Here is a 27,642-nt window from a genome sequence, read left to right on the forward strand (position 1 = left end):
GCACCATAATCCTCAACATTTTATAACTACTAAAGCATAAATAATAAACCTATATACAAATAAAACTATAATCAGAATCAGAATTATTGGCCAAGTACACAGTGTACACATACAAGGAAGGTGTTGCTCTTTACATAAAGATAGATAGATAGAAACAGATAAACAATACACATAGAGTAGGGGAACAATATAAATATATATGGAAGCAACAACATACATGAATTTTCATAAACAGGATTATGGGAGTGATATTATCGGACAGATTTATCCCAAATTAAATATCTACTGTGCACTAACGCGCTCCCCAGCGTCAACGTTCACAGTGTACTGTCAATTACACATCTGCCCCTCCCACAGCCGGAGCTCTGACTTGCGCCTGCCCAGTGTGTTTGTCTGGTTTCTCCTTCACTGTGTCCCGAGCAGCGCTGTGAAACTCTGCACGCTCCGCCCCACAAATAAAGGTAAGAAATATCTACTTTAGCAAGAATCGTATTTACAAAAAGTTATTCTCTATATGTCGGTTTGTCTGCATGCATGACGATTTAGCTCTTTTCAAGTATTGACTGTCAGGGAGATATGAGTCACACATAAAGGTGCATGAGTGCAGCAGCGAGTATGTCAGGGTTTTAATGCCAGTCCAGGCCTGTATAAGCCATTGGTTTGCTAAAATTCACATCTGTATACTGCCTGAAAACTAATCTCCACAAAGGGAGTCTTACAGAGCAAAATGTAATGGCGACAGGGGGCACATAGTTATTATTATTAGATATATATTTTTTTTTTCCATTGCGGTGCAACATCCAGAATGCAATACCTGAAAAATGAGTGTATCTGGCAAATACAAATACTCGTGCATTTATGGGACATGGCGATATGATGCCTATAAATCTTGTTCAAACGTCTTATATGGCTCTTTGCCAAGAAGTACATAGTCCACCAAGAGCTGCAGAACAAGAACCGTTATCTTTTGGCACTCCAACCTTTACGCGCGTATTTAAGCGTGTGGACAGCTTGGAAGAATAAGGATAAGAGTCGAAAAACTCATTGATAATAAGCAGGAGGATACATCAAGAATTATAATATAAAACTTACTGCTTAATAGGTCTTTACACACAGCTGCATTTCCATTGGAAGTGACTCACATGCTGAACATACTATACTTACATACTATGGAACAAGTACATCACTACCTCATGTGCTTTACATTTAAGCTATAAATTGTCTTAGTGTAACTTGACTGCACTTGACCTTATCTCACACACACACACACACATTCCTCCCGTTATATGCCACAGACAGACAGACACACGCACACACACACACACACACACACACACACACACACACACTTGCCATGGTTTCACCTTATCTGAGGGTTTGGTCATTGTTTGGTAACCGCCTGTTTACACAATGTTATAGTTTTCCTTTTCTCGTTTCTGGTATCTGGTTAATAGCAAAGGGTCAACCTGTCATCATTAAACTGTTAAATTCTTCCTGTTATTCAATATTCAAAATTTTTATGACTGATTGGACATTTAGGAGTTGGTTTATTTGCTCCATTTTATTGCTATCATTTTCTGAGATTTTTAGTGCAAAAACAACAATTATCCTAGTAAATTTCCCAGTAATTGTAATAATAGATAGGTGAAGATCTAGTCAGAATCAAGAGTAGCCTTCTGTGTATATGGATCAGAGTTTATGTAACACAATAGTGCTCTGTGAAAGGACACACAGTGCTGTAACCACACACACAAAAGTCAATTTACACTCTTTGCTTTATACATATGACATATTAACAGCTTTACCTGATGTTTAGGAGCAGTCCGAGGTGAAAATATGTAACTAAATTTTATGTGCACACGACTGGGGTTTTTTGTACACAAGCAGCAATGTGTTAAGACTAAATTACTGCAAGTAACAGTGTTAACCATGTTAGACTAACATAAAAAAAATAGGTCATTTGAAAACTACAGACCATGACCTGTTTTAAAGATACAGTCTTTTAGAAACTGAGTTTGATTAAAAACCATAGCCACCATCTTGTTGTTTATGGGTGTCATTTTGACCTTTGAGCTCAGTCAAGGCTGTCATGTGATTGCTGCTCATGGCAGTATAAGTGGCTGAGTGTGTGTTTGTATATAAATACAGTGTGGTAGTACAATACAGACAAATAAATCCTTATTTATAGGGGTTTTAATAGGCTGAACCTGGAGGAGGACACACGTTGAAACCTTAGTCACATGAGTTGTAGTGTTAGGTTCACCTGAGCTATATTTAGAGCTGAGTGTTGAGACTAAGAGATGAAGGCTGGAGGGGCAGGGGCAAAAATGGACTGCGTGGTGGACAGGAGGTGAGGGGTACAGAGTGTCTGTTGGGTGAAATGACAAATACAGTTCAGGAATTGCACTTGGTCAGCAAAATGCAAGTCATCTGACACATATTTAGAGAAATGAAGAGCTACACTGAGACAGCAGAAACAGGAAGGGCATGTTTTTTGGCCAGGTTTTTGTGTGTAAGGAAGATGGAGAGTCTGAACAGGTTTGGTTATTTAACTTCAAAGATTCTTGCATCTCTGGCTGGTTTTCTCATTGGTTTAAAGTGGGTGGGGCGTCGCTGGAAAATGGCAATGTCACGTACCTACATGCACCAATTTGACAACATTTGAATCAGAATCTGATCACAGTTTAGTATATAATTCATATGGAGAACAGAGTGGGAATGACAGAGGCACCATTCACCTGATTACAGATCCAAATGATTTAAAATCCTTACTTTATGGTAGAAAAGTTACACAATGTTGCTTTAAAGGACTGTTGTTTAGGCATGTACTGATTGCAGCACCCTAACCCTCTCCTACAAATTGCAACAAACACAAAAGGCCCCATCTAGAGGCAGTGTTTAGTTTGTAGAAACATGGTGGTTCAACATGGCTGACTCCATGGACGTGGAGCTGTGGCGTTTGTAGATATAAAAGGTTCATTATAAGGTAACAGAAACATAACAAATGTGTATTTTCAGGTAATTGTACACAAATGAGAAGATAGTTATGCACATTATGACAGCCATATTCTGTAAATAGAGCCCCCTAAATCTGACACATTTGACAACTCAGTGATTTATTGACTAATCATTGTAGTTCAACTGTAAACTATGTGCCCAGCATCAAACATTACAAAGAGACGCAATTGGCAAATACGTTTTCAGGGCGTTAAAGCAAGAGACATTACTCTATATAGGACATTTATCTTTCCTATAGGTGCCATGTGAGAGGTGAATGACACTGTGACCTGGTTGCATCACATTAATGTGCTGTTGATGTAATACTTGTGGATAGATGCTTACCTGTAAGATGTGCTCTTGTATAAGAGGCACAGAGGCCAGATTATCATGTTGTGCCCTTCATGCAGCTAATCAATATCTTTTGTCTGTTAAAAATGCCATCTGTCAGTGCCATAAACGTGCTGTGCACAGGTCTTATCATGTTCAAACGCTGTGCACAAAGTACATGTGTTCATCATCTGCTGGCCTATGCACATATTGTACAATGTGATGCAATAGTTAGCCAGTTCTCTGAGCTTTGACTGCATGCTAAAGAAATGTGCTAATATTCACAGAAGCTACAGATAAGGCCACATATAGCACAGCTGCTGTCAAAACAGTGCAGGACTACTTCCCAAAGGTTTTTTTTGTGCCTCCTTGCGCTTCCCTCTTTTGAAGAGACATGGAAGATAAAGGAGTGGGAAGCGTGGTACAGCAGGACAAGACAGGAAAATGCAAACAGGCAGAGAACAAAAGCTGCTGTCATCACCACAAACCCAAGGGACCTGGTGAGTAGGGGGGTATGTGTAGAGAGAGACAGATGACGCATCATCAGGGTCCCTGGATTGATCTTCGGCTGCAGTGACATAAATCTTATAAGGCCGGACTTGGAGATCTGTGTGATCATCTTTACCCATTTCCAATTCAGCTGTGTTTTATTGCTGTGTCAGCATTTAGATTTTCTGCACTGGCTCGAAATTTGATTCATTAACTTAAAGAGGTTTCACTACACTAAGCAAAGACTGGTTTCCATCTTCTGCAGAAAAGATGTGACTGGTGAGATTAATAGTGGATGGAGCAGAATATTAAATCAGCTTTAGGTTAAATCAGCTTTAGGTTATAAATACATGCTGTGATGAATGAATGATGTTTGCAGGAGCTCAATGCAAAGTCACCTTGTCAAAAATGAGCCTGCACACATGCTGACCCAGGGGACCCTGATGACTGTCTGAAGCCGGTGCAGTGCAGTGGTGTGCAGGAATGGTAGTTGCTGACTAACCAAACCTGCTTCTGCTGCTTACAGTAGGTTAACTGTACCGCATTGGCTTGCATAGTATTTCTTTACACATCATGCATATTGTTATCTATTTACTCTTCACAAGCACACCATAAAGGGGATGTTATTAATGTTGAAATACAGTTTTGCAGCAAAATGTCTCGTTGGATGGACGTGTGAGGTTTTGAAGCATTTGCTCCGATACATTTCTAGTCCCTTCCTCTAAAGGAATCAGTCTCATTAGTTTAACAACCTCTGCTTTCTGCTAATGTACTGCTGCCTGGTAATCAATGGGGTTTACATAGAAGATGCAGGAGGAGGAGAAGGAGGAGGGAAGCTGTATATCACCAGCACGACAGGTCCCCCCAGAGGGCAAGGGTCTCCCAATTCCAATAAATATATATCATCCCAATGTAAACTGATTGATAGAAGACGCTATCTGCAATGCTTTTTGTGTGTTAGGCAATACAGCTCTTCATGCCCTCAGAAATGTGCATTTGGATCCAAAGAGGCCTCCACTGAGTTTAGTATTCACAGGGAGGGCCACTCAGCCTGTGATAACATTTAACTCTTATCAAATCTATAATAATATCTTCTGTGGCAGGGTTGTCTCAGTTGAGGCTCAAGACTTCATATTTCATATCATATTAACAGTAAAACTCTTTTACAAACTGGAGAAGTATGAACGATTTGGGTGATTAATAAGTAATGAATGAAAGACATTATGGAGTTGCATTATGGGAAATGGTGGATCCAGCATTTTTGGACCATGACTCATGCTAGGGACTATAAAAATCAGGATATTTCAGCCTCGTGCTACATCAGTTTTGACCAGTTTCTCTCTTTATTTGTCCTTTGTGAGTACTCCAACTCCAAAGTACATTTAACTGCTGGCATATCCCGTTAATTATGCTTTTAGAAAGATTGATGCAATGAAGTGCGTATGTGTGTTTTATTGTTGTAAAGAAACTTAATGTGTATGTCTGTTTCCTCAGGTACAATGGCTGTCCCTCCTGCATACTCAGACTTGGGGAAATCTGCCAAAGACATCTTCAACAAGGGATTTGGTAACTCAACAAATTCTCAAATAAATGACATATACATATACTGTCATTTTGCTATGACGTAGTGATTTTGTTTTCACTGAAGCCGGACTGATATTAGAGAACATTGTGTTTTCTCTGTCACTAAATGTACGCTGTTTATTTTTGCTGTAGCTGTTGCTGTGCTGTAAAAGGATGCAAGTCACGTTTCTGTTCTTCTAAATTTCCCTAATGTCCTCTCTCCCCAGGCTATGGAGTTGTGAAGCTCGACGTTAAGACCAAGTCCCAGAGTGGCGTTGTAAGTATGACTATTGTTTCATGTCATGGCTGTTCTCTCAGCTCCACCCCTCTGTGGAGTAGATCAAATGTCTGACTCATGGCTTTGCAGCGCATCATGTCAGAGTGTGTTTGCCGCCTGACATGTGCTCAGTCTAACCTACAGAGTCAGCTGCTCCACAAGTCTGCACTCAAGCAACATGTTTTATTATGATGGATGAAAAAGTACCACTCTGTGTTTTGTTGACATGTTGTGTGTCTGCGTTGCTATAAACCTGTTGCCATGGTAAAATCTTAATGAGCACTTGCTCTCTGTGTTTCCCACATGCCACAAAACTCATTGAAAAACCCCGACTTGAATTCATTCTCTCACAACTTTCTGTCGTGCTGCTTTTCATTTTCCCAGTGAGTGGATGCATTTAAACTCTGTGTGGTTCTCCCTAACCTTCTCTCTCTTTTCTCCTTTTTTCTGCTTTCTTCCTTGGATGTTCCTGTCAGATGGTAAGAGAGAGTGTGTGCGCGTATGTAATGATTAAACACAGGTGCACTGCAGGGTAAGCCAGTGATACCAGTTATGTGTTTGTGTGCAGATGGTGTGTTCAGGCTTTCTGTCAAATGTTCCTTTGCAGCGGTAGCTTGTCTAAGTGACACCATTAGCCCAGCTGCTGCAGCCGTAACAGCGCTGATCCGCAAACACATTCACAGCCAACCTCTCCCTCACAGTCCTGTCTATATTTTCAGTTTTTCTTCCCAACTCATCGCTCCTTCTTAAAGGTGTAGTCCTTCTTTTAAATAACCAGCCATACAAACCTGACAGGAATTGTGTGGCAGAGGAAAGTTTTCTTTTTTTCTCTCCCTGTATGCTTTCTCGCCCCTCCTGCCAATAGTTTCTGTAGTTGTGCTCTAACGTGGCGCTGTGCCTCTCTGTTTCCCTTTCCACCTCATTTTCCATCTCCATCTCCCCCCCATCATCACTGCATCATTGTTTTGCAGGAGTTTGCCACCTCTGGCTCCAACAACACAGACACAGGGAAGTCAGGAGGCCACCTGGAGACCAAGTACAAAGTGAACGAGCTGGGCCTCAACTTCAATCAGAAATGGAACACAGACAATACTCTGACCACAGAAATCACCATGGAGGACCAGGTGGAGTCAAACAAACATGATATTAGTCATACCTAGTTTGTAATCTATACATTTACTTTTAAATAGAATATTAGCTCATCGCCTGTGTCTCCTGTTTGTCTGTCTATAGCTGGCTAAGGGCCTGAAGCTCGGTCTGGACTCGTCGTTTGTGCCCAACACTGGGTAAGAGCAATCCTGTGCATGCTAAGTAGTTTTCAATGTCTTCAATAGATCAATCAATACAGATGTATATTATAAACATAAATAATGCAGTACTGCTATCTAAGTGATCTTCTTTTCCCTCCTTGTCATTCCTTCTGTAGCAAGAAGAGTGCTAAGCTGAAGACCAGCTACAAGCGTGACTTTCTCAATGTGGGCTGCGATCTGGACTTCGACATGGCCGGTCCCACCATCCATGCAGCTGCTGTGCTGGGCTACGAGGGCTGGCTGGCTGGCTACCAGTTGGCGTTTGACACGTCCAAATCTAAACTGACCCAGAACAACTTTGCCCTTGGTTATAAGGCCGGTGACTTCCAGCTTCACACCAGCGTGTGAGTCATTGCATCCCAGTAAAGACTGGCAGGAAATGAAAGTGACACAATGGATGAGGGCAGATATGAGAAAGGAAGCATTTTCCCAGGATGAAACATTCAAACTAATATCCACTGTTGCTAATCTCCACATTTTGTATCTGCTCTTTGCTATTTCAGTAATGATGGCACAGAGTTTGGTGGCTCCATTTACCAAAAGGTCAACGGCAACTTGGAGACAGCGGTCCACCTGGCCTGGACAGCTGGCAGCAACAACACACGATTTGGAATTGGAGCCAAATACCAGCTGGATAAGGATGCTTCCCTGTCTGTAAGAACTGGCTTCAACATCTGAATTCATAAAACCCCTCATGACTAGGGTTAGCAGTGACAGTGACTGCACTGCATAAGGAATTATACTTTCCAATTTGTTTTCTTATACTTGTCCAAGAGACAACAGAGAAAATACCTTGAAATAGATTTAAACAAGAGTCTGCAGCCGTACTTAGTTGTGCTTTCAGCTAAATGCACACAGTGAAACAATACTAACATGCTGATGTTTAGCAGGTCTGTTGTGCTTTGTTCAGTAACTTAGTTTAGTGTGTTAACATTTGCAAATTGGCACTAAACACAAAATACAGCTGAGGCTAATGAGATGCAATTGAATTTGCTGGTATTTTTGTGATAAACTGAATTGTTGGACAGATTGAAATCATGATTATCAATTAAATGGTGGAGCATCAGTAGCTCAGTCCATAGGCGTTTGGCTTGGCGGCAGTTCACCTCCTGGGCACTGCTGAGTGAGAAGGTACCAAACCCCTAACTGCTCCCAGGGCGCTGCTACGTGGCTGCCCAACACTCCACCATCTCTCCACATTTGCATGTCTATAAAAGTCAGAGGATGTTGGATTTATCTGTTGGGTTTTGTTAATGTTAATTACTTTCATGGCCATCTGATCAATATTTGTTGAGATACCGGAGTCTGGACCAAAATGGTGGACTGGCAAACCAACAGGCCAACATTATTATCTATAGAGTCACAATCTTGGACTCCCTAAAAACCCACTCATGCTGCTACCTGTTGTACTTTTTAAGCCATTATCTAACTCTTGTGCAGTTGTTAACCTGATGTATCCATATATATGATATAAATTATGCAAATGCATTACAATTCCCATCTTTCTACTCTCCTGATCTTTCTACTCTACTGATGTTCATGATTATCTCACATGTCCATGATGTTTTTGTTTCTCACAGACCAAAGTCGACAATGCCTGCCTTGTTGGAGTTGGATACACACAAACCCTCAGGCCAGGTTAGCTGATTACCTTTTTTTCCTCTAGTTTTCTGTGACAACAATCCAAAGAGCATAGACACAGTCGCTTGATACACAATGTGACACTCCTTCCTGCAGGAGTGAAGCTCACCCTCTCAGGTCTGATTGATGGGAAGAACGTGAACGGTGGTGGACACAAAGTCGGCATGGGTTTCGAGCTGGAGGCATAAAGATTCAGAAGCAGGACAGATGAGAAGAGAGGAAAGCAACACAAAAGAACCCACATGTGAAAACACCACAAAGGTCCACTCAGCGACACGTAAATATATTTCCCTCTGAGTCCTACACACATATGCACACATACTTTGGCCTTAACCCTGAAACCCCAAGCAGCCTCAAGGACCTCCAGTACTGTAACTTTTAAAGGAGTCAAGCATTGTTTTGTGTTGGTTATTTTTAAATTTTACATTATTCACAAGTCCCCCCACCAACTTTTGAGCATAAATGATCAGAATACAATAAAAGAACAGATTTATCAAGCAGGCAATTCATGCAAATAATACTTGTGAAAGGTTTGACCAGACAAAGTGCACTTTTAAGAAAGCATTTGTGTCATATCTGTATTCTTTGAAGCACCTTCTTATTTTGACTGTGTGGTCAGCTCATATTTTTTCCAGATATACTCTGGGTTTTAGACATTAAAATTATTATTAGAGGGTGCTTGTTTTGGTATATTGTGGTTTTGTTGCATGCTTTCAAGGCTAGAGATAAGTTTTCTATTGACAAGTACAGTGACTGTAAACAGATGCAATAGCTGGAGAGAATTAAGTGGAAAAGACAAAGAGTGGCTGATCCTTTCTGATTCCACCATTTGACCTCAGTAACACGGTGATAAACTGTGGACCTTCAGCTGCCATGTCTTTTTCAGGCAATTTGAAACTCTGTGTTACCTCATTGTCTTGTCTCATTTTCTGTCCTGTACCTGTTCAACCTATATCACTATATTTCATTTTATCTGTGCTGTGCTTTGTATAGGAAACTTAGTCAACAGTAAGGACCTCAGACTGATTCTATTGAATTAATGGATTAAAGTATGTTAAACACTATGATCTTGATTGATGTGGGTTTTTTTTTTTGGATGACATAAGACACATGAAGGAAGAAGAGAACCTGTGGACTCATTCTCAAATAAGACATCACTTACAGTAAAATACTGTATTTGACATGCAAAATTCAGACATTAAGACATTATAACAATCTTAACAGCAAAGAGATATATCAGACACTTGACAATATACAACATCTCTCATTATTTTGTATGATCCAGTAAAGACTGCCTCCAATAGCTAGGATTAACATTGGCACAGGAAGTGCAGCTTTGAAGCAACAAGCGAAGAAAGTTCATAGCTGTACAATATCGAACCACTATAGCAGTCACATCTAGATACAAATATAATGGAGATAAAGTGAATTAAAATGTGAATTTAGTTTGTTTTGTACCCGTTTTCACAGTTTTGCTACAATCCATAAACAACATTTTGCCTTTGTTTCAATAAAGCTAGAAATGTTTAAAATTTGAAGTCAAATCTTTCTGACAGTCTTAACATGAATTTAACATTATAAGCTTCAGAACACTTTATTGTTTACATTTAATAATTATTCTAGGGATACTGAACTGCAACATATTGTGCAACAGGTGTTCCTGTTATTGCCTCCATACTCCATAAATTGTCCATGGATGTAAAAAAAAAAAAAAAAAAGAAAATCACATTTATACAGTCATTCATGCTTGTCATACAATGGTTGTCTCACTAAAATAACAATAATAAAATATAACGGTCCAGTGAGAAACACATTTACACTGAGGCTCATCACACAGTTTAAGGCAGAGATAACTTTAGATTATAACTGTACACTGGGACGAATGCGCACAAGTATTAAAATATAATCTGTAGTTTTCTGATGGAAGTTGGTAAAACAAATGTTTCAAAATGTCTGTCAGCTAATTGTGGTAAAATATTATCACATTCACAAATTCTGTCACTTCTAAATGGAAGGATACAATCCGCTCTTTAAGTGCGTCACCTGTTTTAAGGTCACTGTTTGTAGAGAAACTGTAACACTGTAGGAATGTATGAAGTGCTTTGTAAGAGTTACGATCATCTATGATGTTAGTGGAATGGTTGATGTTAGTGGAATGGAGAATGGTTGTTGTGCAATTTTACCCCAAAACATGTTTAATGTTTTGTTAAAATTACAAAAGGGTAAATAAATTAGATTCTAATTTAATAAACGTATCCCTAACAGAGATAGATTTGCTTCTATCTCTTTTACAATGTCAGACAGGAGTGTGGGCAGATTCATCTACTCCTTGATCTCATTAAGCAAATATGTGCCAGCAGCTATTATTTTAGCATTACCCTCTTCACATTGTTAAAACAAATATCATGTAGTTTGACATCCCATCCACACAGAGGCAGTAAAGGACAACACGTAAGCAAAAAATGAATCCCAATTTAGAGGAGGTCATTGGAGAAATTCTGGCCTCCTTGCAGCCACGTCCACTCGCTCAACATCTGCGACACAAACAGAGGGTGGTGTTTTTTTCAATAGTCACCAAACATAATTCAGGGGGAAACAATAAACAACGGCAGGCAGCTGCTTGGCATCAGAAAGAGACAAGTGTGAGTATGTACATACCTCCATACTGTTCTCTGATTCCTGGATGGTGTCATGCAGCAAACTCTGGAGTCGACTCTCAAACGTCCTGCTCTCCTCCACAAGAGATTCGTCACTGCAGACACACCCAAAGTGATTCATGCAGATGTTACTCATGGTTTTGATAATAGGCTATCTGTGTTTTTACAGATGTGCTTATGCTTTGGGAAAGGTTCTGGTGATAATGTCTGCCTTTAAATGAAATGGAAAGTGGTGTGGAGTGTCTACTACTTTGACGTAAGTAGTCAGCAAAGAATGTAAAATGACTTACAACTTTGAGAATTTCTGGGTGAAGTGTAAAGTCAAGTTTATTTTTTGTTGTCCTTCATAATATTTACAAAAGATGAGTCTTAGGCCCCACTGTGTGTGTGCGTGTGTGTGTGTGTGTGTGTGCGCGTGTGTGCACTCACAACTGTTGTAAGCTGTGTCTGGGGGTCAGCAGAGGTGGCACTGAAGACGGGGTTCGTAATCCATCAGGACTCCCACTCACTGGGCTGCGAACTTTACTCTACACAGGACAAGATGATGCACTTCATTATGTGTTGGTTAATACAGTATAGAGCACCTTCTTATTGTAGACTGTGGGGTGGAAATTGTTGGGTCTCTGCTATTCTGTGTTTATTATTTGTGGCTACTCATGTCATGATGTACAGTTACATGCAATTAACAATCTCTCTCCTAAAGGGAGAGTCGAACTGTGTCTGTGAGCAGTTCACATATCCTCACACAGGCGACTTTGAGCAGGTACCACAGCTCCCGCTGTCGTTTCTCCTGCAGACTCATCAGGACTTGCTCACTCTCAGCCATCTTCTGGACGACGCCCTCCACCTTCGGCAGCAGCTCCATCACACGCTGACGGCAAACTGCGGTTTTACTGCATGACAAACAAATGGGAACACCCCCTCCCATGGATTATTTAATCCCAGCTATGATGAAGTAGACCATCCAGAGCCCAAATACTTAGAGACATTTCTAACTGCAGACTTATTTTAAAAGGAAATCTTTCATTAATAAAAGGTTGTGACTTTTTACACTTTCAGGGCAGATATTTTTACTTGTCATAGCAAGAAATTCCCCAGTGTAACGACTAACGTTAATGATTGTTCCATTCAATTTGAGTGTCCCAGTGAGACACAACAGCAGACAATAGCAGACATTAGCATAGTAGTGTTTTATTTTATTTTATACTGTTATTATTTACACCTGTGCTTTTCCTGCTATAACATATCCAAATGCCAGCCAGATCAGGTTGGGTGTCAGTCGGGTATCCCTCACCTAAATGTGGGCACATTACTTGGCAAAGTTCTTAATTGTAGCATTTTATTTATCTGTATAATGATAATAAAGGTATGCCTGAAAAATGGCACAAACTTTGCTCTACAAATCCAAAAAATAGTATCCAAGTTTCTTCTGGTAATATCTTGCTACAATTTTATATACTCAAGAGATGTACTGTACTGGTGATTCTTCAAAAGGTGTGCTTGGTCTTTGGAATAGCCCTGTTGTTGTTGTTGAATTAAATATGCAGTGCATTGTGTGAAAGTACCTGAGGTGCGTGTAGAAGTCTCTGAGCTTCTTCTCGTAGAACTGCACAGCCTGAACCACCAGGCGCACCACCTCCTGACTGTCCCCTGGACACCTCTGGTCTAAGCAGGAGGAAGAAAAGGAAGAACATAGAGGGAAGTTTATTTTAACATGAAAACACTGTGACAAGTGTTACGTAAGAAGTGAACAGATGCAAGACATCCAAACCTCTGGGTTTCTCTCTGAGTTTGCGGAACATCTCCATGGCCTTTCCTTCACTGAGGATCAAAGAAAGGAAAAGAAAAAGGTCCAAGATCACAAAGCAGTTATTTTTTCAGTCTTTTTTACAGTTTGGTTAAGGCTTACAGTGTGTCCAGGGCCTCTCCACTCCTCCACGGCTGTCTCTGCACATCCACTATGTCTGGCTGCAGCTGCATCATCTCCTCCTCCAGTTCAGTCACCTTGGCCTGGACACCCACATGTGGGTTTTAGTCTTTTTAAAGCACATGTGAATGTTTCTTAGACACACAGAAAGACAAACCCTACCTGACCACAGCTGACAGCAGTTTGCTCCATCTCCCTCCAAACACACAGGAGTTTCTCTGATGCTAGAAAACATGAAAAAACCAACATGAGCCAATGCCAAGTTAAATAGTTTGAGACATTCAAGTGAACTTTTCGCTTGAGGTAAACAGAACAACCAATTGTTATAAATAATTACAATTAAAGTATAGACATGCAGATTTGGCAGTTCTAGTGCAAACTTCCCGCTATCTACCAACATGATTTGTAACATTGTACCGATTCCAGTGGCTGTCTGTTCCTGGTATTTGTCCATGTCTATGTGAAGGCTGGTGGTGAAGAAGTCCAACTTGGCCATGAGCCTCTGGTACATTGACACCATCTCGTTCTTCTGTTTGGACAATGAAGAGTTGTGTCTCAGCAAGCTCATGCTGAAAGAAAGAAGAAAATAAATGTGTATTAAACAGTTGATGTTGTATGTTGTGTGTGGGAGTTAATGAACGTGTTTAGTGTATATCCTACATGGCAGCTTTCTGTCCCTGCTGCAGTCTTTGCCAGTCTTCCTTCAGGGAGCGGATGGTGTGCCACGCTTGGCCACAAGTCCTCCTCAAAGCGCTGTAAGGCAGGATGTGCTTAGGGTCGGTTTCTATGACAAAGACAAAGAATCAGTGACACGCAAAGCAATGGATGTTTGTTGTTTTGTTATCTGTTACACTTTTTTTCCTACCAGGTTGTCGATACAGACAGAAAAGAAATTTTCATCTACATCTATCGTCATATTTTTACTACAGGTGCTACTGACCATAAATTGTGGGTGTGTATAATGATTTCTTTGTTGGTGGTTTAGAGGTGGTAATGTGTGTACTGACTTGTGGAAATGATCATAGATTACCAAAGCAAAACTTTCACTGGAAACAGACATCCTAGTGAACACAAAATTTATTTGAGTACTCAAATAATCAAACACACAGCAAAAAGTTTTCAAGGTGTTTAAGCCACGATTTGACTGAAATCAACAGACAGAAGAAATAAGCAGGGAAGTAGAGGTGTAGAACTTTAATATTTTTTGCTTTGCTTTATGTGTACTCACGGACAAAGCGTATGTTTTCTGGAAGGGTGCGAGGAGCAAACTGAGGTTCATAATTGCAGGAGGAACGATCAAACAGGAAGACCAAAGGCAAGTCGATCCGTCGCCCATCTATCTCCTACAGATGGAGATAATATTCATACTATGACTCAGTTCATTATAACATTGTGCTGTTGATTATTCTGTGAAAGTACTGTGTGCACAGTGTTTATGATATTACTGTGTAATCTATGGCACACTGTGTGGCCAGTCCATGAGCCTCCAAGGCCAACCCCGCCTCCAGCAGCAACTCCTGATTGGCTGCAGGAATGCTGGTGTCTTTTTCTATCCTCAGCTGCAGGTCTGCCACAGTCTCATTGTCCAACACTGAGTATGTCAGGATCTTAGCAGACATCATGTTAAGGACATGAACCAGCTGAGGGGAAAAAGAAAAAACAAGTGCACGGAGGAGAGAACAAGTAAGTGTGTGCACGCTCCAAACTCCATCAAAACTGAAATACTGGTGCATCACTTTAGACGTTAGAAATGTTGCCTTTAATTCCATGCCTTTCAATTATGTAACCCCTATATAAGCTTTGTCAACATCAGACCTAAAATAAAAATGAAACAAAATGAATGAATTACTAAATTTACCTTGAGTTGCAGTATAACCTCCAACTGGGAGAGGCAGTCGCTGGGCGTAGCATCAGGGTCTTTGCCTCTCTCCTGAGGAGACCACTTTAACATCAGCTGCAGCCATCTCTCCAGTTTTGCTAACAACAGACTGTCAAACACAAATTAACAAAATTAACTGAGATAATTAGAGTTTTAAATGTGTATGTGTGTTTTGGTTGCAGATAAAATCACCTGTTGAGATTGTTGGGCTGCGGCAGATTTTTAGAGAAGCGGACTTCTCCAGAGAGGTCCTCATAGACGACAATATCATTGTCCTGCTTCAGCCTAAGTTTGTTGTGCCTAAAAAAAGACAGATGGAGAAAAGCAGTAAATAATTAGATCTGGAGTTGCATATTTTTGTCTTTTTATGAAAAGACAATGTTTGTTTTTTTTGTTGACAGTTGCATGCCAGGAACTGGACTTAGTTTCTGCAATAACGTCAGGGAATTTTTCCTCTATGTAACCCTGACCCCCTGGAGTTTCATATCTTTCATTCATCATATTAGGGCGGCACAAGGGGCACTGACATAGGCACAACCCACATATCCTGCAATTCTTTGCTTTGGCAACCACTTAATTTATATTTTTCTCGAGTGTTACAATCCAGTCACGTAACAATAATATGTCCTTGGAACTGAGCTTATCATTGCTTAACATTCATAAACATAATTGTTCAGCTCATTTTCACTCGACTAGAGCTGCAGAGGTGCAAAATAAAAAAAAAAGAGAGAAACAAGGTTTGAGAAAGGAGAAATGGTGCAAATTTTGACGTGCATGACCTTCAGACAGGTTTTGGAAAACACAACTTCACTTCATCCGGTACAAATTTAATTTCTTCAAATTTATGACATTTGAACAAATCACCAACTTGATTCAGGTATAGGAAACGAAAGGTGGCACTACCAAGGAACAGGTTGCCAGGATGGTAAGAAAGGGCGAAATCCTGTGATGCACTCAAACGCCAAAGTCCCAAAGCTCCAGTAGTCCACAGTGACCGTATACTTCTGTCTCTCAATGAGCTCTGGAGCCTGAAAGATGGAAGGCAAAATAAGTTCAGCTGTTAAACGTCTAGAATACCGTGAGAAGATTGTGTGGAAAATGTGTCCACTTGTCTTTTCAGTACTTACTAAATACTGTAGTGTTCCCACAAATGAAGTGCAAAGGCTGCTCTGGTCCAGTTCTTTAACATAGCCGAGATCGATAATCTTGTGGATGAACTAAAATTAGAGGAAAAGAGGAAATCAAATGTTAAATAATTAGAAAAAGAAAACCTGAAGGAATAGGTTCACAATTTGGGATATATGCTCATCCACTTTCAGGTTGGCTGTTTCTAGTTTTTCTAGATAATCTAAGATAACCAGCTGCAGGCTACTGTACTTAACAGAGAGATATTTGCAAGTGTAGCATCATCATCTCCACAACTATTCCTTTAAATTCTGAGGGACTTGAAAATACATGAGCATGATTTTCTGTCAATTTGTGTACAACCCCTTTTTTCAAAACTCAACATGCATGTTGGATTTACTGTTTCTCTAGTATGCCAGACAAAAACAAGTATATAAACTTCAGTGCAGATAAGGTCTGTTTGCAGTGTGCATAGACATGAATATATAAACTCTTTAATATGTCTCGCCTTCCTTTACATAACATTTTTCATTTTCCCGTGTCCTTTTACATGCTGAAGGTTTACATAATGTGATATGTTACATAACAGGAGGCCCAGGGAAAAAAAGGTAAGAGCAAGACAAACCCAAAAGTTGCCTGTAACTGAAAGGGTAAGCTAAGAGACTGAGGTTTCCACATTAAATATTCAAGAAGCAAAGTTGTGCTCAACTAGTGAGCATAAACATGTGGACACGAAAGAAACAAGTCTCCTGCACTTATTCCACATAACCCACACAGACAGCCTGTATATGTCGTCTTTGTTGTGGTTTGGGTGTATTTGTCATAACAAGATGGTTCATAGGGTATTTAACTCACTCTCTTCTCTCCCTGCTGCAGCACAATGTTTTCTGGTTTCAGATCTCTGTGGATGATCCTCTTCTTATGGAGGTAAGTTAGAGCCGAAGCTGAAGGGGAAAAGAAAAGAGTGAGAAGAGTTAGAGTTACATGCATTCTAAATTATTTGCTGAAGATTCATGGATTACGCTTATATAAAAGAGGTCAGCAGTGAATTGAAACTAGAGCTTGACCCAACAGTCAGCCAAGTTCTCCATTGTTTTAGCACTGTAGTTTATTGTTGGGCTCATGATGGACAGTTAAGAAGTAAAATAATAAAAATCAATGCAACAGAAGCAGAGATATTGGCTTTTTTATTCCACACACTCAAATCCTGGTGCCTACATTACCCAGAGTGCAACTTGGCCATAGATAGTTTGGTCAAAGATGCTAATGAAGCCTCAAGATCATTGCCTTGGAGAGAGATGAAGAGCTACAGAGGTGTAGTAACCTCACTTCTTTCTGACTTCACACCCACAGTATGTTTTTTAAATTTTCAAACTTGTAGTGTTTAGCCACGAAATTCTTTATAAGGCTTTGCTTTATAAACCTGATTGGAAAGCAATGTTTCACCACCCTCTCTGGTTTAAAGTTTCAGGTGTGTTTTATACCTAACCACACCAAGCCCTACTGGCTACTGCTGATATAGTGATGTCACAGTGTACTGACACAGCCTTGAGTACACTTTTACTTCACTGCAGCGAAGTACGAAGTTAGACCACTAAAGGTCAGTGAAAACGAGATTTTTAGCCAGTGTTAAGCTGCTCTTTAAAAAGTAAACAGGCTGGAATATTTCAACCGCAAAGGACGGTAAAACGCTGTTGTCACATTTGTCTCAATTAGCAACTAAAACTACATGTGTGTCAAAGTGTGACTAGTGTGTGTGCTGGCAAAAAGTGGTCAACAAAGTGGAACTCATAACCTTCGTAGCACCTGACTGTGTGTGTGGGGGCGTGGGTGTGTGTGTTTGGGTGTGGGTGTACATGCCGGTCTTTGCCCTCCCTCGTGAAGCTGTTTAAAGGGGATCACTCATTGTCAGGAAGTGTCCACCAGTGGCTAACAGGAAAGGGAGTTTTTGTGTTTGGGTGTGTGTGTCTGTGTGTGGTTGTGTGTGTGTGTGTGTGTGTGTTACTTTACTCTCCACTCTAAATATGTGTGATCCATACCATATGACTTCCCTCCCTAATCTGTTTACACAACCTGTAATACACAACGCGTTGTTGATATGATCATTAATACGCTCCGCTCTTGTGAGTGTCCGATTGTTGACGTAAGCCTGTATGAGTGTATGCCATCGCCATGGTGACTAAGAGAATGCTGGTTTCACTGGGTCACTGATGACATCATGACACTGGTCGATGTGATCATTTCCTCAGCACAAGAGGAAACTAATCACACTGCCAGCTCACAATCAATTACTCTCACGTACGCATTAAAAGCTGGAGTTTGAGCGGGATACTTACAAATGTCACATAACAGAATCAAAACGGATCCCTCCCTCATTCCACAGCAGTTTTCCAAGAGGTTCAGATACTGCAGAGAGCACAAACACAGACATTTGATACTTAAACAACCTGAACCATGGGAAGAAAACAAGACTGTATAAGTGGACACAGTCTTCAGAAAAAGTTCATCGTCTTTCTGCTCTTCTATATCTTTATAAAACAGCTGTTTTCGGTCTTTTGAGGTTGTGAACAGGCTCAAATTCAAGCAGAGTATCAATTCTCTCCGGCCATTTTAAACTAAAGAGGTTTTACAAATTGCCAAATCAACACACTAGTTGTAAAGCTTTTGATTAATTTTACGTTAAACAATATATTTAAAGGGTTCTACTGTTGGAAACTTGTGGCAGGCCTGACAAAAGAGGATGGCGCAGTTTTCCTCTCTCTGTCGCCACTAACCAAACCATCTGCCCCCAACTTGAGCATCTGGGATGCTTTGAAATTTTTATGACACTGCGGCTTGCGATGGTTGGCATTTTCCTGCTCTACTGGCTGCCTGGTGCCAACACTGTCTCTAGCCTCAGGCTGAACACTCAGTTGCCTGTGGATGAAAAACTGCTCCAGATTTCTCTCCTAGAAGAAGCGAAAACAATTGCCTAATTGTCAGTCCAAACAAATGAGACACACGAGTCACGCTCTTGTGTGAGAATCCTAAATTGCTACAAAAAAATATAATCATACTGACATTTATGGCTTCAGTTTTGACGTGCATGAACTTTTTATTTCACAAGAACTATTCCATGTGCAGAGAAAAAAAAATCATGAAAAGTGGTTCAAAACACGTCACCACCACACGTGATTATTGCTCCTTGTTAATTCACTGTGATTCAACACTTAGACCTAAAGGTTTTATGGGCTCTAATCCAGAGTGTTAAGCCACACACTCACACATACCACAGACTTTTACCTTTCTCAGATCCCCTCCCTGACAGTACTCCATTGCCAGCAGAGGCATGTCATCGGTGGCCACCAGTTTCTTCATTTCCTCAGGAACCTCTCTGGCTGCAACAACGTTGACATGATTCAACCTATGTGAGCAGAGAAGCGCAGACATCAGTCAGTGGGGCTGCACAATATATTTTTATGGGTTTTTTTTTTATCATTGTGATCATTGAGATATGAATTTCCACAATAATCCCACTTGTCTGAGACTTATAAAGGCAATATCCACAGTCACAGAATTATAGAGCATACAGGTAATTTAAGTATTAATAGTACTGGAAAGTTTGACTTGTGACCCATTAAACTGAAGCAATGTCCGCTATCCAACCTGTTTTTAGAGGACTGAACATATAAACTGATTCAGTAATTTACAAGTAAAAAAAAGCAAGAATCTGAGACAAAAAGAAATCAGCAGGAGTTTGTGCAGCAGAACATGTGGTTCTTGACCCCTGATTTAGAATAACACAATATATTATTTTCACAGTATATACACATGTGGTTTTAATCAGACATGTAGACTTTAATCTGTCAACAAATGTATCAAATATGCCACATTTTCACAATTAAGTGCAAACATGTCCTTGATTTATTAACAATCTTTAAAGCTGATTACGTCACACATTCTCTTAACCCTGCTTTGACCGGTTGCTTCTTCTGTTGCTCATTATTTGATGTTTCATAACTCTGTTTGAAACAACGTGTTTCTGATTGTTACATATTCAGGCTAACTTTAATCTAAAGACAACAAACTCAAATTGATACCAGATCCACAGGAAAGATGATTTTCCTGTAACCATAACATTGAACAACATGTACTGCTGCAGGGGAGACAAAGTGTTACATATATGATCTGATGCAGAACATATTTCTCTCATCTTTACTCTGTGTCACTTGCTTTTCTTTAAAAACAAATTTGGGGGAGCTCGTAAAGAAAAAAAGTTAGAGAGATTGCGTGATAAACGTATTTATTTTCCTTGGTTTTGCCAAAAACATTTAGCGGATGCAAAAGTAACACAATGCAGGCTCAATAAACACGTTATAACTCAAAATGTGAAAAGTATGTGTTTTTCAGCATCTGTGTACATCTGTGTTAAGTAGCTGTAATAATATAATGGTAGGTTGCCATGTATGTGTCCCCTGCCCTGTGGTTTTTCCACGGGTTGAGCGTGGGTGCACGGGAGGGTTGTGGTTGTGACCATGTCTGTCTGAAAACAACACACTTGTTAAACTGGGACTAGGAAAGAACCGGTTTTATGCTCATGTTTGTACCCGCAAAATCACAAAAAAAACACACACATGCATCAGACACACACATCTCGCATCTCACAAACAAAACCCGCACAAGATGCCCTCCAACTCCAGCGACCCGACACCCAAAAGGAAAGTGGAAATGAAGCGCACACCAAAAAGCAGAGCAAAATGAGGAGGTGGCACATTATCCTGTCAGAAATAACCGCCAACAGACCAAAATAACCCAACTTCCATGCTGTGGTAATTATTTAATGCCTTGTGTGATTTTGGCTATTTCAGAGTATAAATTTAGTTTTGTTTTTTTGAGAAAACCTATTAAACAGATGGGTACATAAAAGTCAAATGTCAAACTCATAAGCACACAGCTTGTCATGGAATGTACCACGTTGAGTCACAACATGTCAAACCAAAACTTGCCTCTTGTGCCAAAAAGAACTTTAAGTCAAAGTGTAAAAGAGTTTTGACGGTAAGAAGACGCGGGGGGAAATCACCAATTTCACCAGCCGAGTTTAAAAAAAATAATACGTCACACACTAAGATGGATCACAGTGGGAAAAAAAGACGTGAATTCGGTGTAAACAGAGACAAGCTTAGGTAAGATGCTGAGGTCAAGTGAAAAACAAACAGAAGAGTTAGGAAATCTGGTCTTTTTAGACGTAAGATCACCGTCTATGAGTCTCTGCAAGAGTGAAACTGTGACTCAAACATTATGTGTAAATAAATCTGCATCTTCAATGTTACCATGATCTTAACATGAACTTATTACCTAATCCTGAGGGCAGGGTCTGTGTCAGAATGTAGTTTATAGCTTTATTATTGTCATCAGTGTTGTGCTTATATCGTACACAGCCCCACATACATTTCTATTTAAGGCACAGGAATACTGTGTAGCGTGTACGGGTGTCCTAGTGGTACAACGGGGACCTTTGTCGCACGTCATCCCCGTCTTTCTTCCATGTTTCCTGCATGCCATGTTCATTGTGATCCGTCTAATAAAAGCAGTCTGGCATCTGGAGGTCTGGCAAAAATATAATGAGGCTGCCATGTGTCTGCTGAGTGTCCTGTACATGGCTCATATTTGAAGGTGACAGAGGAAAAGCTGCTGGGGCCAAAATAGAGCCCTCTAGTAGGTCGATGCATGTGAGAGAGAAACTGACCTCTTCATGATCTGGATCTCCAGACACCATCTCTCCTTGTTTCTCTCGCTTAGCTCCTGGCGGCACTGCTTTATAGCGATCTGTTCCTCTGTGTCCTGTAAAAACACACACAATGTTGTTCAAAATATTACCTATATATAGGAATACTGAGAATAATGATCTGAATAATCAGAGTAATGTTGATGTTCAGCAAATTAGTGGTAACACTTTAAGGTAGATCTCATATTTGGGAATTAATTAAGTTACGGGTTATTAATATACAGTCTGTAATTATTGAATGACCATGTTAAAATAGTTGCTAATTAATTTTCTGTCCAGTGACTAATCGAATAATCTCAAGAACATTACATTAACATTATAATACACGTTACAGATACTTCACACTGTGGTAGTAGAATGTTTAAATAATGCTTTAACAGCTTAAATACAATGTAAATCACATAAATTAGCATAACCACATTCACTTTTCATAAGGCCCTTGGGTAAGATATTTCTGTTTGATTATAAATGTAAACGGACAGATAGACGGAATAAAAAGAGACGTAATAGAGTACAAACCATGACACGGATACACATGCACAGTGCCGCCAAACATACTGTACATTTAACCACTTGCCAAAAAGGATGAGCAACACAAGAACACACCTCACTCCCTGTTTCTCATGATGTTTCTCATCAAGGAAAAGGCATCCACCCTGCTTCCGATAACTTAATCTATGAACTAATAATATCCTGCAGCATTGTCATTAATACAGGAAGACAGACAGTTTCCTATAGAGGATGTTTTAGTCATCAAAGCAGTGGCAGTGCCAGCAGTGCCCTCTTCAGTCAGGTTATTTTCCACCTGTCATTCCCTGTTAAATGCTACTCTGCCTGTTCATTACTGTAAAACGCAGAGTTAACAGATAGCACTTAGCAGTAGCATTAAATCTTAATTTTGTTATTTTTTTAGATGCAATCTCGAAAACACTGAATTTCACACAGAATGCAGGTGTGATTTATGACTTTTCTTTTTTACAGCTATAGTGAATGTAAACTACAACGTGCCTGAAACATTCATAAAGGCAAGTTTTTATTAAGTGTAAAAATATATAAAGGGACCACCAAGGGAGCAAGCAGCAAGGAGTGAGTAATACAATGCATGTAGTGTCAAGGAGAGGAAGAGGAAGGTCTACTCAGAAGGGCATATTCCCATAGTGTCCGGTTTCTAATGCTGTAACTCTACAATGCTCTTATCCTGTGACTTACAGTGAAATCATTACAATAGAAACCATTTCTGTTGGGCAGGGTGCACAAAGATCCTGGAATGATGTCATACTATTTACAAAACCAGTGCAGGAAACTCTATTTTAAGATCAAAAGGAAATGCTTTTTTTAAAATACGGTGATTTCACTTGTTAACCGTTATTATGTGTCATTATTCTTCCTGATATCCCCCCCCTAAAGTGATACACATTATGAGAACTGTAAAGCAGGTAATCCATTAATCAGAGGGTCTGTGGAGTGGTCTCACTTTTGAAGCAGTGATGCACTCTTTATGTTTATGTATGTAATTTAAGAAGGCAGTATAAGCCACAGTACTGATTTGTAAATAGGAAAAGGATATCTTTTATTTGTTAAATGTATTTCTTTTTTTTTTCATTAGTGTTATATACAAGTTTACCTGACAACAACTTGTTTTGACAGTGAAATTTGATCTGAGCCATCATAATTTTGATGGTGATGGCGAATCATCAGCACTTCAAATGCTCAAACATTTTTACCCAAATTTTCAGTCATTAAGTCTATTATCATGTCTTTTAAGAGCCATGCATTAAAAAAATAGAATAAAGATAACAGGTAACAGTGTGTGTGTTGTGTACCTTATTTTGCCATTTTGTGACATTCCCAAAGCCGCCGGTACCCAGTCGCTCCTTCAGCTCCCAGGGCCCACAGCTCAGCTGCTGCTGCAAGGGGACTCGATTCATGGCCTCCTCAGCTGGACCTACAGCCAACTCTAACAAATAACAACATTACGCTTCAGTCCATAGTCATATTAGTGGCCCTGTGAAACTCACACTTGAAAACAATAATACAGAGTTATTAGAAAATGGAGAAACAACATTGCTTTGGGCAACTATGAACTTTGTACACTATGGGTGGCACTAGACAAAATGCCTAATTGTTCTTTAAATAGAGAAAAAAAGTTGTTAAATTAATTAATTAATTAATTAGTTAAAATCATAGATATTTTAGGACATTTCAAACTCAGCTGGTCAAGCTAAACTCTATATTGTCAATCCTTTGCCCAGAACTTGAACTTTAAACTGAGGACATCTGGGAAATCTTTACTGCCACTTCTCATCATTTTCTCACATTTTATAGACTATATAAACCAACTATATAAACATTGGTTACAGCCCAAATGTGTTCATTAGTCAGAGGTATGAAGAGTGGAACAAATGTAATGTTTGACCTACTTGTGACTGAACAAAAAAAAAAATCTATCCTATGCATCCAATGTTTACTGAGATGGACCAAAGGCCTGACACACTATCACACTGTGATGTCTTGAATATAACCGAACACTCGTTAATGTTATTAGTAACACTTCTGCTTTGGCATACTATGACGAGTCAAGATGTCCACTGGGGAAAAGGCCTGTTGCAGATATGTTTTGTGCATCAAGCTTGTTGTCCTTGTTTTTAAGCTGCATTTACGTAGGTACATTGAGAGTGACGTGAAACTGTGTACACACACCTGGCCAATAAAAGCCATTTTAAATCTGTCATTAAATTACTTGTCCAATATCACAGACTAGGTTGTTTGAGCTGGGAAATGTCTCACTTTATATAAATCTTGTCTTGGTTATGGCAATGGGATCCCTAAAGTGTTTTTGCTTTGCTGTTTTTAAAGATATATCAATATCAGGATTGGACAGAGCTCAGCAGAGTCTTCACTGGGAACCCAAACATCTATTAACTAAACTCTGATTGTGTATAAACACTGGTTTAATGTTGCTTTTTACACCAGATGCAATCACACTGAACAAATACACATCACTATGAAAGAGTGGGTAGTTTGATCAAGTATATATCTGTAAATAATTATGTAGAAACAGTAAGTATACGTATAAACAGGCCTATTAAACCTGTAGTGACAGGACATGCGTCTTTATGCTCTCACTTCTCTGCTCATTAAAAAAATATCTAAAAAAAATCTATTCACTTCTTTCTCAGTGTGTTTCCTGTTTTCTGGAGTTATTGCAATGTGCTACACCGTACTCGTCTTCAGATTTTATTCCCATGCAGAGAGCCGCTTCATCTACATTATCATTCAGACTAAATCCTACCTTAGACTTCGCACGCAGCGTTCACACGCTTTCACACCTGATTTTCTTTAAAACACGGTGTGGATCCGGGTTTTAATGGAGTTAAACTTTAAGCACTATAATAGTATTTTTGGCGACACACAAACCTAAAAAAACTTTCTACTTCCTGATTCTCATATTTCCTGTAAACCTGAAGAGACCCGCCCACAAGGGGGCAGAGTCCTGAGCCGGCTCAGACCTCAGTGTTTGAAGCGCCAGGCTGCTTCAAGGTGATCTCAGGTCAGAGGTTATCTGGAAATCTATTTGAATCTTTAAAAAAAAAACCTTTTAAATTGAACTATTTAATTAAAATTCTCGTTTCTGATTGGTTGGGTCACTATGTATATTTACTCAATTACTGTACTTGAGTACATATTTGAGTATTTTCCATTTTATCCCACTTTAAATATTCTACTATTTACTACACTACATTTTCCTTTGATTAGTTTCTAGTAATATTGAAGATTCAGATTGAATCACACAAAATATAATCAATTAAACTATGGCGTATTAATATGGATAAAGATTTGAAGAAGACTTTACTGGTCCCTTTGGTCAAATTCATGAGCTATTTGGTAGTATATTTATATTTATTTATTTACAATTACCTCCTGCTGTATTCTCTGTAATCTCTCAACCATCTATTGTGATAACATGTTTTGTTTTATATACATGTGGATCTTAGTATAGTGCTATATTTGAAAGGTGTATATAGTGTATGTAACTTATATTTTTATTTTTTTTATTATTTCTATTGATGATATTTATGAATTTGTATATTGTGAGCTGCTGTAACAACAGATTTTTAATAATGGTATCAATAAAGTCTATCTTATCTTATCTTATCTTGTAAATATTAGGCCCAAACTTTACCAGCTGTAACACTGAAGTGATGTACATATTAATGTATCAATAATCATCATTCAACAATATAATGGACTGTACTCTAGAGGGGCCATTCTGTTTAAGAAGCAGTACTTTTACTTCTTGTACTTTCAGTATATTTAGATACTACTGCTTTATACTTTTACTTGAGTAAAATATCTGAATACTTTTTGCATCACTGCTTCACAGTAACACCGACACTACGATGCAGGTTTTCTGAATGACTGTGCCAATAATAAACTCCAGGTAAGGACAACAGCTCCTGTACAGCATGTCAGTCACTCTGCCTTACAACATTGTTTATTAGCTACGTGACAAAAAATCTTAAATTATTTTCATTAAATCTATCAAATCATTAAATCTATTCACAAGCTCACACAGCTTACACAATGAATATATTTACTTTTGTTAAAATGGAGCCTATGGCTGACACTATTTTAGTTTTACAACTTCTCGCTTATGGTTGGTCAACTTCCCAAACCATTCAGACTCACCCCCTGCTCTCCTGACCTGACAACTCATCTTACTGTAAGTGTTAGTCCACGTCTAGAATTACATCTCCGCTCTTTGGTTGTGTTTTTATAGTTCTTGTTTTTGTAGTTTTTAATCATAACCATATAAGAATGTATTATACACAGGGATGCTTTTGTACTGTATGATATTGTGTATTAAATGGTTCACTAAACACTATTAATGTAAATTCCGATGAATTTTTGTGATGATGATGATGATGACGATGATGATAATGATGATGATGAATTTTCTGGTAAACCTTGGAATGACACTGTACCAAAATGCCGCCTCCTTCCCTCCCTCCGATTATGGCTTCCCTCCTCTTCTTCTTCCTCAGTTTCTCTCAAGGCTCGAGGACTTGCCAGGACTCCCTTGAAATGGGACCTTTCCTGGTTAAATAAAGGTTTAATAAAAATAATACATTTTTGTCTTGAATATTGCAGGTGAAACGTAATAACTCACTCTGAAAGAAACAAAAAGCTACGTCATGTATTTGTGAACATCATATCTGTCGTTTCTCTGACGTGATATGTGGGTGGGCAAGACCCACTTTATCTGCTCTGTTTATACTAACAGAATATGGTGCAATTAGCATAGCACGCAATGAAGAGAGCTGTGGAAGGCAAGAATAAAGAAAAAAAGAGCTTTGTTGTCTTATTTAACTTTGTTTAGTCATGTAAACCTAATCTGTGGAAAAGGCTTAGTTGTCCTCAGTAACATATTATTATACAAGTGTTTGATGAGAAGATCATCACAGATGTCATATCTGTCTGTTAAACATATAGCCTGGTTAACTAAACTTAGCATAAAGACTAGACACTGGCTGGTCTGGTGCTGTCTGCATGTTAGAAAACCTGCCCACGTCCAAACTCATTAACATGTTACATCTTAAACCATAAAAACGAACCAAAGGTTAAAGGCTGCACTAGCTCTACACTGCAGTTTTTTCATAGATTGAACAAACAAGATATAGGT

At 39.3% G+C, this 27,642-nt stretch overlaps 2 protein-coding genes across 4 annotated transcripts; one reads left to right on the forward strand and one right to left on the reverse strand.

Annotated features, from left to right (window-relative positions):
* Positions 1-346: 346 nt before the first annotated feature.
* vdac3 (voltage-dependent anion channel 3) lies at positions 347-9,089 on the forward strand. Of its 3 annotated transcripts, XM_019264506.2 has the most exons (11): positions 347-461; positions 3,720-3,827; positions 5,311-5,382; positions 5,607-5,656; positions 6,133-6,135; positions 6,628-6,780; positions 6,890-6,942; positions 7,083-7,310; positions 7,470-7,620; positions 8,547-8,604; positions 8,704-9,089. In XM_019264506.2, the coding sequence occupies exons 2-11, from the start codon at positions 3,722-3,724 to the stop codon at positions 8,793-8,795; spliced, it is 966 nt and encodes a 321-aa protein (XP_019120051.1). In that variant the 5' UTR covers positions 347-461; positions 3,720-3,721; the 3' UTR covers positions 8,796-9,089. The 3 variants fall into 3 exon arrangements, with proteins under 3 accessions (XP_019120051.1, XP_010732560.1, XP_010732559.1); XM_010734258.3 differs by lacking the exon at positions 3,720-3,827; XM_010734257.3 differs by lacking the exon at positions 6,133-6,135 and having other exon boundaries at positions 361-461; positions 3,718-3,827.
* Positions 9,090-9,496: 407 nt separating this feature from the next.
* ikbkb (inhibitor of nuclear factor kappa B kinase subunit beta) lies at positions 9,497-25,424 on the reverse strand. The gene is made up of 22 exons (XM_019264505.2): positions 25,252-25,424; positions 23,783-23,914; positions 21,921-22,015; positions 19,478-19,598; positions 18,532-18,601; positions 17,051-17,139; positions 16,198-16,287; positions 15,974-16,098; positions 15,263-15,370; positions 15,050-15,179; positions 14,637-14,831; positions 14,420-14,534; positions 13,852-13,975; positions 13,609-13,760; positions 13,354-13,415; positions 13,174-13,274; positions 13,036-13,085; positions 12,830-12,929; positions 12,010-12,157; positions 11,694-11,791; positions 11,266-11,359; positions 9,497-11,141 (listed from the first exon to the last, which is right to left on the reverse strand). The coding sequence occupies exons 2-22, from the start codon at positions 23,885-23,887 to the stop codon at positions 11,082-11,084; spliced, it is 2,232 nt and encodes a 743-aa protein (XP_019120050.2). The 5' UTR covers positions 23,888-23,914; positions 25,252-25,424; the 3' UTR covers positions 9,497-11,081.
* Between the last annotated feature and the right edge of the window lie 2,218 nt (positions 25,425-27,642).

Source organism: Larimichthys crocea, chromosome III, assembly GCF_000972845.2.
Source record: "Larimichthys crocea isolate SSNF chromosome III, L_crocea_2.0, whole genome shotgun sequence".
Taxonomy (NCBI): domain Eukaryota; kingdom Metazoa; phylum Chordata; class Actinopteri; family Sciaenidae; genus Larimichthys; species Larimichthys crocea.

What these genes read in the sequence shown, in the direction of transcription:
- vdac3 (XM_019264506.2), top strand. Translation starts at nt 3,722, where the DNA reads ATGGAAGATAAAGGAGTGGGAAGCGTGGTACAGCAGGACAAGACAGGA. An exon ending in CATCTTCAACAAGGGATTTG is followed by an intron (nt 5,383 to 5,606) that starts GTAACTCAACAA and finishes CTCTCTCCCCAG; the next exon opens with GCTATGGAGTTGTGAAGCTC. An exon ending in ATAAGGATGCTTCCCTGTCT is followed by an intron (nt 7,621 to 8,546) that starts GTAAGAACTGGC and finishes TGTTTCTCACAG; the next exon opens with ACCAAAGTCGACAATGCCTG.
- ikbkb (XM_019264505.2), bottom strand. Translation starts at nt 23,887, where the DNA reads ATGAATCGAGTCCCCTTGCAGCAGCAGCTGAGCTGTGGGCCCTGGGAG. An exon ending in TGCAGCAGGGAGAGAAGAGA is followed by an intron (nt 16,288 to 17,050) that starts GTGAGTTAAATA and finishes CTCTAATTTTAG; the next exon opens with TTCATCCACAAGATTATCGA. An exon ending in ACTCAGAGAGAAACCCAGAG is followed by an intron (nt 12,930 to 13,035) that starts GTTTGGATGTCT and finishes CCTCCTGCTTAG; the next exon opens with ACCAGAGGTGTCCAGGGGAC.